We start from the raw sequence: 14,694 nt of genomic DNA on the forward strand, positions 1-14,694 counted from the left end.
AATCAAACATTTAAAAAGTATTTTTTGTTGAATCCGCTCGGTTTGTAATGAACGGGTCAAATATGTTTTGTAGAAAAAGATATTTCTTAGGGATTCAACTAATTCTTTCATGCCTGTTAATCAATTAAGTAAAGTAGGAAAAACTGACAACCATAAAAAACTAATGTTTTGGTCCGTGTGCTTACGTGGAGTGATTTTTAAGGTAATACGAATACGATTGTATTTCTACGCCCTGAAGTACTGAAAATACTGGTAAACAATTGGGATATATGTTCCTAAACAACAACGGATTTACAGTTTTATAGTATTTTATATATTAAACCGATTTCTACCGATTGAAAATGTTAACAATATAAATAATAATAATTTAATAATTTAGAACCCTTGGTAAACTCGTCTTGAGCTAGATATTAGGTGCAGCTACTTATAAGATGCTTTATTCCGCATTCCTGCTTGATGGATATCAAAAAGATTATTTCATGTAGCTGCTTTCAATTTATTTTGAAATTCGACGACATCTGCACTCATTGTAGTAACGTCTGAAGAGTTGGCTGGTAGTCTGGGCTTACACATTTTTCGGCGTGTCGTTTTAATTTCTAAGGTTAAAAACCAGATAGACAGTCTTTAATGAGGTACTGAAAAATAGTTATAGAATACTAACCTCTATTTTCTATAGACTCTTTATTGTGTATATGCGTTTTTTCCGGCACAGATATTTTCAGGCTTGCTGTGACAATTTCTAACCTTCCTTCCTGACATCTCTTGGAATCAATTGAACTACATTTAGACGTTTCTTTAAGTCCTCTTGTTTTTTCTTGCTGTTTTTCTAGTTCAATGCCATTGAAGTGATTAATATGCTCTAGGCTAAGATCATGTTGTTTAGAAGATGTAATCATAAAATTTAAACAATATACAAACCGATTTCCTTGGACTGGAGGCTGGAAAACAACATCTGCTAAACTGCTCGGCTGCGGTTCATCTAATTGAGTTAGGTTCCTTTGAAAAAACGAATAAAAGCTTAGTAGGTTTGTAAGAAGTCGAAATTATATAAAAGTAATCAAAATGATTGTAACTAGTGGGGCAAGCGTGGTTTTGTAACAGGCAACAGGGTGCCACGCCCACTCTAACACCAACTAACGCCCATAACGTCTATCTGGTAGCTACAAACGCCCAATAACTTTTTTAAATAAAATAAATATGAATAAAAACAAGAAAGGAAGTTAACTTCGGCAAGCCGAAGTTTGTATACCCTTGCAGTTATAACTATTAAATTTAAAAATACAAAAAATTATATTCCCAATAGTATAAGATAATATGTCAAAAAACACAGAAGCTATAATTTGTTTTATATTATTTTCCCACCAAATTTCCGATCGTTCCTATGACAGCTATATGATATTGTCGTCCGACTTTGATAAAATTAAATTCGAAATTCAAAACTAATTAATATGGTTATAAGTTAAGAAACACCGAAACTATAATTTGTTTCATATTATTTTTCCACCAATTTTTCGATCGTTCTTATGCCAGCTATATGATATAGACGTCCGATTTTAATAAAATTTAATTCGAAATTCAAAACTAATAAAAGAATGTTATTTCCAAGCTTAGGAGGTTATATGTTAAAAAACACTAAAGATATAATTTGTTTTCATTTTTTTCCCGATTATTCCTATGGGAGCTATTAGAAATAAGACTTTTGAGAGAGTTTCAGCCCGATAACTTTAAAAATGAGAGACTAGTTTGCGTAGAACCGGACGGACTGTCGGACAGGCGGACATGGCTACACTCGTCTAGTGATGCTGATCAAGAATATATATACTTTATGGGGTCGGAAACGTCTCCTTCACTGCGTTGCAAACTTTTGACTGAAATCAATATACCCTCTGCAAGGGTATGAATAGGTCCAGGTGCAGATGTATTCGACCTAGCTAATCACAGAAGAATTTAGCTATTTCTTATAAATGCATTGACAAGATTAGTAGAAAATAAAATTCTTGAGTATAAATCATAATCATTTTCTCTTACTTACATGGGCCGTTATTTTACAAACCAAACACCTTTTTTAGGTTGACATTTTTGATTTGCCTGACACTTTTTTACGAATACTATTCGGAAAATAAGTAAGCACGTGTATCAGTATTTGGCCGAAAAAAATAATTTTTTTAGTTCGAATTTTTTAAAGTTTGTAATAAAACGTAAAATTTGCAATAGTACCCTCTGTTTAAAAATCTATATCTCCAGATGTAGTTATCCGATGGACTTCATGTCTTTTGTATAAAATCCTCTGAAACCTTTTCTTTTTAAACAGTTTTTTAATTTCTGTAAAATTTTTTAATTATTTTTAATAATTTTACTGTTATAAAAAAGTTTGAAAAAAGATTCCAGAAAACGATGTCTGTTTAAGGATATTGATCCATTCACTGCATTATACCAAAAACCCAAAAATAAGCAATAGCCAAGCAGTTATGTTATGTTATGTTAAAATAATTGCATAATTAATATATTAAAAAGATTAAGAAAAGACTTACAAAAACAAATGAAATTAATTTTTAAACTAAATTTTTATAAATATAGTATTGGTTAAATTAATACTCGTTTGTTCTTAAATAAATATATTTCCTTTTTATTATTTACAAATTATCAATAGACTGTTAAACAACTCAGAAATACAAACGCCACAAGGTTCTAATAAGAGCGACCGAGAGGGACAACTTGCTGCAAAGTGCATTCGTTGAAAATACCAGAGGCCTTATTACATTACATTTGATGTCTTAAAAACAAAAAATGGGTCCAACCTATAAAAACCGATTGTAGGTGACAAACGGGGAATATTTTAAAATGAAACATTTTTTTTGTGAAGGCAATATCAAAAATTTTTTTGGCCAAATCTGTTCGGTTTGTAAAAGATAGGTTCACATATGTAAATTTTTAATAGTTTTAAAGGTGTATAAAAATGTGAAAGGTAAGGTACATTACATGTGTGTACTGGTAGTAACTGACCATGTAAAGGCTATTAATCTTTATTTTTTAATAACGTCCATCTTAAGAGTTACTTGTTAACTAAAAACGGTATTCTGTGTATTCGTCGGAAAGTATTGATTGTGTGAATGGAAGCATTTCCGACCCTGTAATGTATATACAGGGGTGGTCAAAAGTATTTTCACAAAACAAAAGTTAAATATACTCATAATTTGAACTTACTTCTTGTTAACTTGTCAATGGAAAGGTCATTTAATGCCGTTTGATGCAACACTTTTCTTAACCCAGTCAGTACTTATTGAAAAGGACGAATTTGTGTGAAAATCTACTTCTTAAACTTTTTTCCTCGTCTTGAAAACTTAAATTTTTTGATGCAAAGTTTTTTCAATCAAAAATAATATTAACTGCAAAAAGAATTTTGCTTATATTTTTATGATTTTTTAAACGTGACAATGTCGGAAGAAATTTGTATGAAAAAAAGAAAAATATGGCTCAATTCATGTTTCTAAGCATTTTCAAAAAATCATAAAAAATATAATCAAAATGATTAAGAATGCGTATTTTCATTCTTGCATCAACAAACGCCCATAACGTCTGTCTGGAGCCCACATTTTGGAATAATTTCTTAAGTGTAAACGTGATTAAATCCCGACATAATTTCCTTCATTTGGTTATCCTGACAAGATTTTATTTCGATAAATAAGGCTTCTAAGCGTATTTTGTCACTACACCTGTAACCCATAAGCTCTAGTATTTTGGGTATAATTAATTATAGAATCACACTTTTTATTTGCCTATATGCTTATATCTTTATGACTGGTCAAACAACTTTAATATGTTTTACACAAATGCTTCGTTGCAAGTGTTATCGAAATGTTCGTTTTTGATTTATTATTTTAGCATAAGCACAATAGAAGATATGCGCGTTAAACTTTTTAAAGTCACACCAAAGTTAAGTACTCTTTATTTGTAGACAGCGTTTAAAAATTAAATAAAAATATTTTCTTACACAATTTTTTTTTACTCAAGAAGAACCCAATTGCCAAATCTTAAAACCATTCCCGGTTTCTGTGTAATGTTTTGGATTGTCTAAAATCTTTTTTCTCAATTTGTTCCCAGTGACTATTCGTGAACTGTTCCCATATTTGTCATAGGTAATTTACTTTGCATTACTAGTATAAATTAAAAGGAAAGCACCAGGATATTAACACTTAATATTCTTGATATGAACACTGCTGGTAACGTTATGTACCTATACAAGGCCAATCAAATATATTCAGTTATTCAGGTCTTACCATTCGTATCCATTTATTTTTGTTGATATCAGCTCGTATAACTTTTCGGGGCAAGCTTCCAGCACTCGTGTATAGATACCATCAAGCAATTCTGCTGATATCTTAAAAATTTCTTCATAATGATTGATCATGGTCCTGACAAAAATATAATAATTAAAATCAAATGTACAGTAATACCAATGTAATATACACTGAAAAAATACGTTCGAAACGTTGAAAAACCAAGCCCAAACGGGGTCAAAAGGTGCGTTAGCCCGTTTGTTGACAATTCACAAACGCTCGTCATATAATTTGACCGAAACCTTAAAACATAACAAGGAAGGAAGTTAACTTCGGCAAGCCGATGTTTGTATACCCTTGAAGTTATTATTATTAAGTTTAAAAATACAAAAAATGATAGTCCCAATAGAATAATATGTCAGAAAAGACCGAAGCTATAATTTCTTTCATGTTATTTTCCCACTAGTTTTCAGATCGTTCCTATGGCAGCTATATGATATAGTCCTCCGATTTTGATAAAATTAAATTCGAAATTCAGAACTAATTAAAAAATGTTATTTCCAAGCGTAGGAGGTTATATGTTAAAAAACACCGAAGCTATAATTTCTTTCATATTATTTTCCCACTAGTTTTCCGATCGTTCCTATGGCAGCTATATGATATAGTCCTACGATTTTGATAAAATTAAATTCGAAATTCAGAACTAATTAAAAAATGTTATTTCCGAGCGTAGGAGTTTATATGTTAAAAAACACCAAAGAAATAACTAAAAAAATTTTTTTTCCTATTATTCCTATGGGAGCTAAAAGATATATAGTTGTCCGAGTAGTTAAAAGTGAGAGACTAGTTTGCGTAGAAACGGACGGACAGACGGACATGGCTAGATCGACTCGTCTAGTGATGTTGATCAAGAATATATATACTTTATGGGGTAAATTTTTGGCAGAATCATTAGTTAATCTCCATAGGGGAATCGCTGAACTCCACCACCACCAGCTAAAGTTCAGCTAAAGGACGTGGAAAAAGGAAGGAGGAAAAAAGGCCACCCGCTAAGGAACAGCTTTAGGAGACATTACCAGCCATTGCCAACATGCTGGGCGACTTCCTGCAGCAACAGCGGAACTACCCCGTTCCCAGATGGCTGCCGATGGCGAAGCATCCGCGGGACAAGGTCTAAACTTTAAGCTTTCATTTTACATTAAAAAAACACCCGTTAAACATTCCATTTATTATACCCGTTTCTCGTAGAGTATATACTAGATTCGTCGGCAAGTATGTAACAGGTAGAAGGAAGCGTTTCCGACCTTATAAAGTAAATATATATTCTTGATCAGAATCACTAGCCGAGTCGATCTAGTCACGTCCGTCCATATGAGCGCTGAGATACCGGAAACTATAAAAGCTAGAATGTTGGGACTAGGCATGTAGATTCTTGTGCTTCCTGCGCAGTATAAGTTTGTTTTAGCAGGGTGCCACGTCCGTTCAGCACTCACATTTTTTACTATTTTGTAAAAATTTGGTTTTTATTATCAATACCCACCTACATGCCAGAAATGATTCAAATCAGACTGTTTGTGTCTAACCGAAGTAGACACTTTTGATGGCGGGACGATCCCGTTGTGACAATGTTAACGATGGTTACTGTGATGCCGAACCACAGGCGATACGGTTGAGCTATCAAAGGATAGCTGGTAGTTGAGATAGTGTAGTATTACGAGCCCTATTACCGGAGGTGGGAAGGAACTGCGGAGATATACGTTGTAGATTGAAGGTTCCAACTTGGCTTCTGCTTGATTTGGTGGGTGCTGGACATGTTACATGAACACGGACCATTCATTAAAAAGTTATAGCCAAATAATATTCAATAAGTTGCTAATTCAAGAATGCAGAGGGTATAACGATTTAGTATACTATAGTGTTTATACAATAGTGTTTTATACTGTTAAAGATATTTACTCGGCTTCGGCCAGATTCGTAGTTTTCTGTGTCCAGTTCCCATGATGTAAGCCAATAGATTGGAAAGTTAGAATTTATAATTGTTTGTGTAGGCAAAACAGTTGCTTAGTGGAGCAGCAAAGATGTTTGTAAGTAGCTAGTGGAACATTAAAGACTGGTCAAGTTTGAAATCGGCTTTGTTGGAGGAGTTTATTTTTCTTCGTTTGAGCATTTATGCTCAGGAGAAGTTAATCGACAGCAGCATACGAGTGAATCCTTGCAGGAATTCCTTAATGCTCTTATTGAAATTTCAAAACCCATTTGATTGGACAAAGAGAGTCTGGTAAAGTTTTTCGATAAGGGGATGCCAGATGCTAGACAAGTATCAATTCAATCACGTGGTTCGTCAAATCCAGTTAACAAATGTATTTCGCAGGGTAATAAGGCTCTGAAAACACGAACAAAGAAGCGCTAGCTGCATCAGTTTGGAAGTGTTTTCGGTGCGGCACATAGAGAAGAACTACCCTGTACAGGAGAAATGTTTTAAGTGCGATCATCCAAGCTACTGAGCAGCACAGTGTAAAGCAAAAGTATAGGTCAAAACAGAGAGAGCAAGCAATGTCGTTCAGGATCCGGAATTTCAAAATTTAAAGGACTTTAGAACACATTTGCTGAATTGACAATATCCGACAAAATCGACTTGCTTTCCTCCAAACACGTATTTTGCGGCGATTATACGTTCGAAGTGTTCTCGGTGCATTTTAAAACAGGTTTTTACGTGCTGATAGTTTTGATCAAAGGTCATATATTAGACCATACCTCGAAAAACCGCTGGCTAGCACTACAAAGACCGACACCAAAAGGTGTGCAATTATATCTTATTATAAGTCCGCTCAGGATCGAGTATAGAGACAACAGACTTGCCGTTCAGATTGTATGAAAAATCGTGAAAGTGCAAGGGATGTCTATGTGGTCTTGTAATATAATTTGTCCCGGTGGCTAGACACCAATTTTTGGTTGCCATGTATAAGGACCTTGCCTATTGACTGCTGCTGCAGCAGATTGGATGTAGGACCGTATGGAAAAATGTATGCCCAAATTCAGAAAGCCAAATTGAGTTTCTTGAAGCTCTAAGGCTCAGTGGATTTTCTGTCCCTGTCTATGGTAATAAGAATGTGGTGGACGAGATGGAGACTTCGATTTATTCCGGAAAGCTCCATTACATAAATTGGCCGCATTAAGTTGCTTCATTTAATTGCGTTGTTCACTGAGTTCAGACTGTAGGGAAATCTCTATTGATGTAGACTGCTCTTCCCTTTTTTCCCCGCTTGTAGGTATAATTTGGCTGAGTTGCCGTCCAAAATGGGCAGGTTAGCACGAAAAGACTTCAGCCGTAGTAAAGCCAGAAGATTCCTTCATACGCTTCAGGATCTGCGATGGTTTTAGGTCAGGTTAAGCCTGCTGTGGTCGGAGCCCGAGTACTTTTACAATTTAACGGTCTTCTGTGCTCACACTGTTGGGCTTAACCATGCCCATGGTCACCTTAATTGTTCAAACTTTGGAGTCACTAACGTAATAATCTGTGATTTGTTTTTATTCAAATACATTTTTACAAATGCTGAGATTTCAGGATGTATTTAAAGTCAAGCACTTTAGTGATGCACATATTTGATGCATAAAATCCAAGACGCAAACCCAATGTTTGGAAAAAACCCAAAAAAATTTGGAGGGCTGTTTAATGCAGTTTTAAATAATTTTTACGCAAGTGTTGGAAAGTTGTGGAGAAAAACGGTTGCCAAGGTACAGAAAAAAATGTTCTGAAAATTCGTTTTGCATATTTTAAACATTAAACAAGGAAGAACGCTATAGTCGAGTACCTCGACTATCAGATACCCATTACTCAACTAAAGTGACCAAAGGGAAATGGAGATATGCAAGCAGAAAAGCGAGATTAAAATACGCCACCTACCGGCGGTAGACAGATTTAAGCGTTATGGGCGTTAGAGTGGGCGTGGCAAATTTTTTTTTGGATCAATCGATATGTATTGACAAGACCAATACATTTCAGAACTGCGGGCGTCACAAGCTTGGGCGGTTTGTGGGCGTGGCGAACTTTTCTTTGGGTCAATCGATAGGTATTGATGAGAACAATACACTTCAGTTAAAATTTTTATTCTAGCATTAAAACTGTAGGAGCCACAGGTTTGGGCGGTTTGTGGGCGTAAGAGTGGGCGTGGCACATTGCTGAAACAAACTTGCGCTGCGTAAGAAGCTCAGGAATCTGCACTCCAAATCTCAATAGCCTAGCTCTTATAGTTTCCGAGATCGCAGCGTTCATCCGGACAGACGGACATGGCTAGATCGACTCGGCTAGTGATCCTGATCAAGAATATATATACTTTATGGGGTCGGAAACGCTTCCTTCTGCCTGTTACATACTTTCCGACGAATCTAGTATACCCTTTTACTCTACGAAATATAATTTAAGCTAGCTCGGATCAACAATCTCTTTAGCCAAAGTAAAAATGAACATAATTGAGAATTTTTAAAATTAATCTCATCAAAATACTTTTTATGCTATTTTAACTAAATTTGACTTGACTTTTGACTAATAAGGCGGAGCAAAAATTAAAAATCCCATTTAATTTATAAGTGCTTCAGCATTGCCAGAGCATAGGTTTTTGGAACACCAAGTTAGTTAAATAAATAAATATATATATAAATAATATCGTTAGCAACAGTTCTTGGAACTTTGTTTTTTTTTGCGCCGTATAAATGTTGAATGTAGGGTATGGTAAATAACTTTTTTTCAAGAATTTCAATTGCTTTTGTTGTTTCTGTGAAAATAAGCATATAATACTGCTAGAACTTTATATGCTGTAGTTGTACCGGTTTCTTGTAGAGAAAAATGTTACATTCGATTCGTCTAAAAGTATGTAACAGCTAGAAGGTGGTCCGATATATATATATTCTTGATCATGATCTCTAGCCGAGTCGGTTTGGCCAGGTCCGTCTATCAGTATGAACGCTGAGATCGGAAACTATGAAAGCTAGAATATTGGGATTAAGCATGCAGATTTTTGGGCTTCCGTCGCAGTGCAAGTTTGTTTTATCGAAGGGCCACGCCCACTTAAACGCCCATAACGCTAAAACCTCTGTAGCGCCCACATTTTTGAAGATTTAGTAAAATGATAAATTGTAAATGTTATTATTATCAATACCCAGCAACATGCCTAAAATTGTTATTAGAAAGTTATAACCAAATAATAAGCAATAGTTAGCAAATTAAATCGAGTGCGAGAGGGATGAAGATATGCATGCATCAAATCGGTTGTTTCCGGCAAATTGTGAATTCTCGGAAACATTAGAATTGCTGCATGCTTATCTCCATCCCTCTCGCACTCCCTTTACGCACTTCCTTTCCGAACATATCCTTGATCGAGATCACTACCTGAATCCATCTAGCCATGTTTGTCTGTCTGTCGGTCCGTCCGTCTATATGAGCGTTGAGATCACGGAAACTATAACAGCTAGATTGTTGGGATTAAGCATGCAAATGCATAGACTTCCTGTGCAGAGGCAGTTTGTTCGGATGAGAAGAATTATTTCAATCGGTGTGCAACCCTTTTGCTGACTAACGGGTATCTAATAGTCCAGGTTGTTGACTATATCGTTTTTTTGTTTAATAAACCAGTTAAATACCGATATAAAATAAATTCAGCTCGAGCAATCTTTTTTCGGTAGATTGATTGTGACATTTTATGGTATTTTTTTTTAAATGATTCCTTTTAGTTTTTACGTCTCTACGAGAAAGATTATAAATACATTTAAGGGTCATACTGGAAATGTAAAACATAGTCTTAGAAAATATTCAATAAAGCTCAACTCAATATATTAATATAAGCGTGACCAACCTTACGACGTTAATTGCATCGTTCACATTTTCTTGCTCTCTGTCCCTTAAAAATGTGTAGTGTGTGCTACGCAAGATATTTGGAGCAAATACTGTTGCTAGATTATTGCTATCCATTTTATTTCCAAACATTAAACAGTTGCCGTCAGTAGAGCATATATCATCGCTATGGGCTGCTACCTTTGCTAGAAATACTAGTAAGACATACAACGTGTCTCTGTGTGGTATAGGAAGTAATCTAATTAAATGTGATATAGCCTCTAGTTGCAGGCGTCTGTTCCTTATACCTGAAATAATTTTTTTTAATGGTGATTAAATATGTAATTAAATAATACATACGTTGCGTTTTTAAAAAAGTTGAATAGAGACTGTCGCAAAGAAGTGGTTCTGGAAGGTCCCGTAGAAATTCTTTAAGCAGGGTTGCAACGTCATGCGGGCATGTATTGACAGAAATCCTAAAATTACAATTCTTATCGAATTCTTCGCGCAACTTACAATTAGAGGTTTAATAATTACTTAAAAAGAAGTCAATTTTTTCAGGTTCTTCAAAACTTACTTGCTTTACTCTTTTTTTAGATGTGCTCACTCGAAAGAGCCCAACTTTTTGCAAACCATTCTCTTCCAAATATTCAATACAGTTATTTACGAACATTGGTACCATGAGTACTAATTGATCTTGGTACGGCTTATAAAAACCTAGATCAGTGTCTTCGATTTCAAACTGAGACAAGGATGCTGATGGCTTTGGAACATTTGTAAAAGAGTCGCTAAAACATTCGGAGGGGTCCATGTATCCGTATTCCAGGGATTTAGATGGCAAACTTTCACATGACCTCACCTAAAAAGCAAAAGGTGTTACACTTAATCAAATTTATGTAAGTATTTCTTTAAAAATGAAAAAATAACTATTATAAATTAAGAAAATTATTTTTCTTAAGTTAAGCTTTTCTGGGTAGGTTTGTGTCCTCTTCTTACGTTCGAGTGGATGCAGATAAAGTATACTCTGTTAATGTACCACTTTTCACTCCGACATTCTAGGCATATATGTCATTTTGAAGAGAACGCTCTAGGAATAATCCGCCAATTTTTCGTTGTTGCTGGAAATTTATTTAAAATACTTTTAGTTTCATAGATAACCCTCTAAAAGTCTGACTACACTATTGTAATGTTAAAGCTCTTTGGGGTGAACTTGGTTTTTATACCCGTTAAATGTAGACTAGACTAGATTTTCTATTCCGACCCAATAAAGTACGAGTATATATATTCTTGACTAGGATCTCTATCCGAGTCGATCTTCCTATGTTCCTCTGTAGTATGAACGCTGTGATCTCGGAAACTATAAGAGCTAGAGAGTTGTGATTTCAGATTAAGATTCTTTAGCTTCGTATTTAGCGCAAGATTGCTATTCTAACGCCCACAAGCCTCCGAAAAATGTGACTCCTAAAGTTTTAATGCTAAATTAAAATTTCTAACTGAAATGGATTGCTCTCGTAAATACCTATCAATTGTTACCACGCCCACTCTAACGCCCACAAACTGTCCACAAACCGTCCACAAGCCATTCACAAACCGTCCACAAAACCGTCCTCCCAAAAGCGTTCATCTGAACTCTGAGGTCTCCAAAACTATAAAAGCTGGAATATTTGGATAAGCATGCAAATTCCAGAGATTATTGCGCAAAGCAAGTGTATTTCAGAAAGGTGATACGCCCACAAACAAATACAATTTTGAAATATAATGTATTTGATTCGTCAATATCTATCGATTGATCGAATATAAGTTTGCCACCCCTACTCTAACGCAAAAACAGCTAGAATCAGTGTGGCGACTACATTTTTAAAGACTTGTATATAAGTAAATAGAATTTTGCTTTGATTATCAATACCTATTTAAAATATTTGAAATTGGACCATGTTTTAAGATGTGATGACCGAATATAGTAGTCGGCGCTAGGTGAAGCATTGCAATCTCGGAAAAAATTGATTTGGCTTGCAAGATCTCCATGTCTCTTGCGCTCTTTTTAGTTGAGTAAGAGGTATTCTATATTCAAGACACTTGACTATAGCGTTCTACCTTGTTTTTGCAAGAGGTTGGATAAAAGAACATTCAGGGTTGGGTCCTTGGAATTTGTGTTATATTTTTTTTTACGCCACGTGACGTGAAACCTAGGTGGCGCTAGTGATATATCGTACACAGCCGATTTTTTGTAAGAATGTATCTCTATCCCTCTCACACTCTAATGAGTTTGATAATTATTATACTTGTAACTCTTAGAGTAAAAGGTAATAAAAGGTGATATTTTGTTCTTCACAAGTTTTGTCAACAAACAATAGTTCTGATATCAACTTTTGTAACGAATTTGTTTTATAGGATCTACTAAATTTACACTTTCTATATTTTTGTACATTCGGCACGCTGCAAGAGTATCTCTTTTCTTGACTTTTCATGCCGCAGAGGAGAAATAAGAGGGCTAGAAGATGCAGGTAACATATTGATATTCTCATTTGCCCTTAAATTGTTCAGCAATCTATATTTCTTATAAAATTAGCTTACGGTTTCCTGAGCATCTTCGAAAAGCTGTCCACTTGGCCAGCACTAGCATTGGATTACATTTTTCCCATGCGCTTATGTCTAATGTACTGTTAGGGTAAATTTTTTCCACGATACATCCAGCCCCGCAGCAAGCACGATAAGGAGCTGAGCGGAAAACTCATTGGGGGCGCAGGAAAGTCACGGACGACAAGCAATAGGGTGAGTCTGTTGCTAGACTCTGACGGACCCGCCGGGCCATGTGCCAGGTTATGGTCGTGACAAAGTATGAAGCAAGTCGCCTGGACTTAGCCGTGCCCTCTGGACCTCAGCTACCTGTGTATCAATTCGGAGATTCCTGATGTCCCAATCCCAAACGTCTCGACTTAGCGATCTTGCTTCTTGTAGGCTTCCCACGGTGTAGCTTCCGACGACTTGACTTGTTGTTCACGCTCTGGTGGTTGACTTTGTTCTTTGACTTTAATAAATGACTGATCTTGTTGGATTGGCTCCTCGTGATCGACTGACCCAGCTCCCAGAGCTCTGAGGCCTTATATAGGGCATCCGGTAACCGTTATTTCCCTTTTGCGCCCGGCCTGCTGGTACTCTCCACTCCCGGCACAAAGTCCATGGTTCCAGTTTGACCTTTTTGTTCTAGACCCACGGCTTCCACGCGCTAATTCTCCGCCTATCTGGTAGCCGGCGGGCCACCCTGTATAATTGCCGCTGCAATTTGTGGTGAGTTATTCAACTCCTCCCAGTTTCTTTTTAGACGTTGTATTGTAGTTAGTAACTATGGCTTTGGAAAAAATTAAAATGTTTTTTTTTGCAATACACTTGTTCTAGTGGATGAAATTACTGTTATTATAAAACCTGTCAGCATGAATGAATTTATACAGCTCGTAAAGAACTAGTAAACAACTTGTGAAGATCTAGATTAAGACTTGATTGACTCGCTTGGAGAGAGGGATAATAACAGCTATATTGTTAGTATTGATCAGTATTGTCACATGGCGGTGTGGGGTCATTTAGGTATACTGTTTATGAACATGATCGTGACATTTTTATAACATCTAAACTTATTAAAATCAGTTTAATTTACTCGTAGTATGTAGCGAAACGAAACCTTCTGCCGAAACCATCCAAAAAAGTTAATAGCAAATAAACGTTAATGCTGGAGTAGTCTAGGAATGGCGAACGGGCGTTTATTGAGAACATAAATAGTTCACATTCACACAATAAAAAGTGAAAAAATATTATGAATAAGATGTGCCGCGAATAATACTTAACCCGAAGAGCAGCGATCTAAAAAATTAGTGGTCGGAATTAAAATGCCCCAATAAAAGCGGTGAACAACCAGGGGCGTCTAATAACAACAGATTCGCCCTATTGTCGGATGTTGCAAATATTCAATCCGAACCTAGACAAGCGGTCCGAATAAAAGTCAAAGCCGCTACCAATTAGGGAACATAATTCGAATGCCCTAGTCAAGAATATTGTTGCGCTGGTCGGGTATGACAATTTTTATTTTACTCCTCTTGGTTAAGGGAATATTCATGAAACAAAGCTTACAAAACAAAACAGAAGACCATTTCCGAGACCTTACGAGACTAAAAACCCCTGCTGCGGACTTCGGTCTGTTTGCGTAGCTTGTGAGAGCTTCCACAATTCTGAACCATGCCCTGCAATCAAAGACCCAAAAACGAAAAAACACACTAGCTGTGGAGAAAATCATACCGCAAACTACAGAGGCTGTCCAGTCTATAAGGATCTGATGAACAGCGTTCTACGAGTAAAATCTGCACGCTCCCAGAACACAAAAAATTAGTTCGTGCAATCTTAAACCTCACCTGACATTTTCTTTGGGAAAGTGGCCATTTCGTCATTTGGCCCTTTAAAATCAAACGAAGGAATGACACATGGCAGTGGCCTGATAACAGGACTAAAAAACCCGACGTTGATCCCACAAGCTCGATGCGCTGATCCGAATATAATAACCTCTCAGCAAGCAATAGGACAAATACCAAATAATATCGAAGC

General features: G+C 36.0%; 1 protein-coding gene across 5 annotated transcripts in view; it reads right to left on the reverse strand.

The window, feature by feature from the left end:
* Positions 1 to 353: 353 nt before the first annotated feature.
* RhoGAP102A (Rho GTPase activating protein at 102A) overlaps positions 354 to 14,694 on the reverse strand; it is a 47,643-nt gene continuing 33,302 nt past the window's right edge. For 2 of the 5 annotated variants that reach the window (XM_017088469.4, XM_017088467.4), the window contains exons 6-12: positions 10,682 to 10,963; positions 10,465 to 10,615; positions 10,127 to 10,412; positions 4,278 to 4,412; positions 919 to 996; positions 662 to 864; positions 354 to 596 (exon numbers count right to left, since the gene is read on the reverse strand). In XM_017088469.4, coding sequence (XP_016943958.2) covers positions 478 to 596; positions 662 to 864; positions 919 to 996; positions 4,278 to 4,412; positions 10,127 to 10,412; positions 10,465 to 10,615; positions 10,682 to 10,963 — 1,254 coding nt within the window. In that variant the 3' untranslated portion in view covers positions 354 to 477. The other 3 variants (XM_065867395.2, XM_065867396.2, XM_070997175.1) reach the window with 3 other exon arrangements.

Source organism: Drosophila suzukii, chromosome 4 (assembly GCF_043229965.1).
Source record: "Drosophila suzukii chromosome 4, CBGP_Dsuzu_IsoJpt1.0, whole genome shotgun sequence".
Taxonomy (NCBI): domain Eukaryota; kingdom Metazoa; phylum Arthropoda; class Insecta; order Diptera; family Drosophilidae; genus Drosophila; species Drosophila suzukii.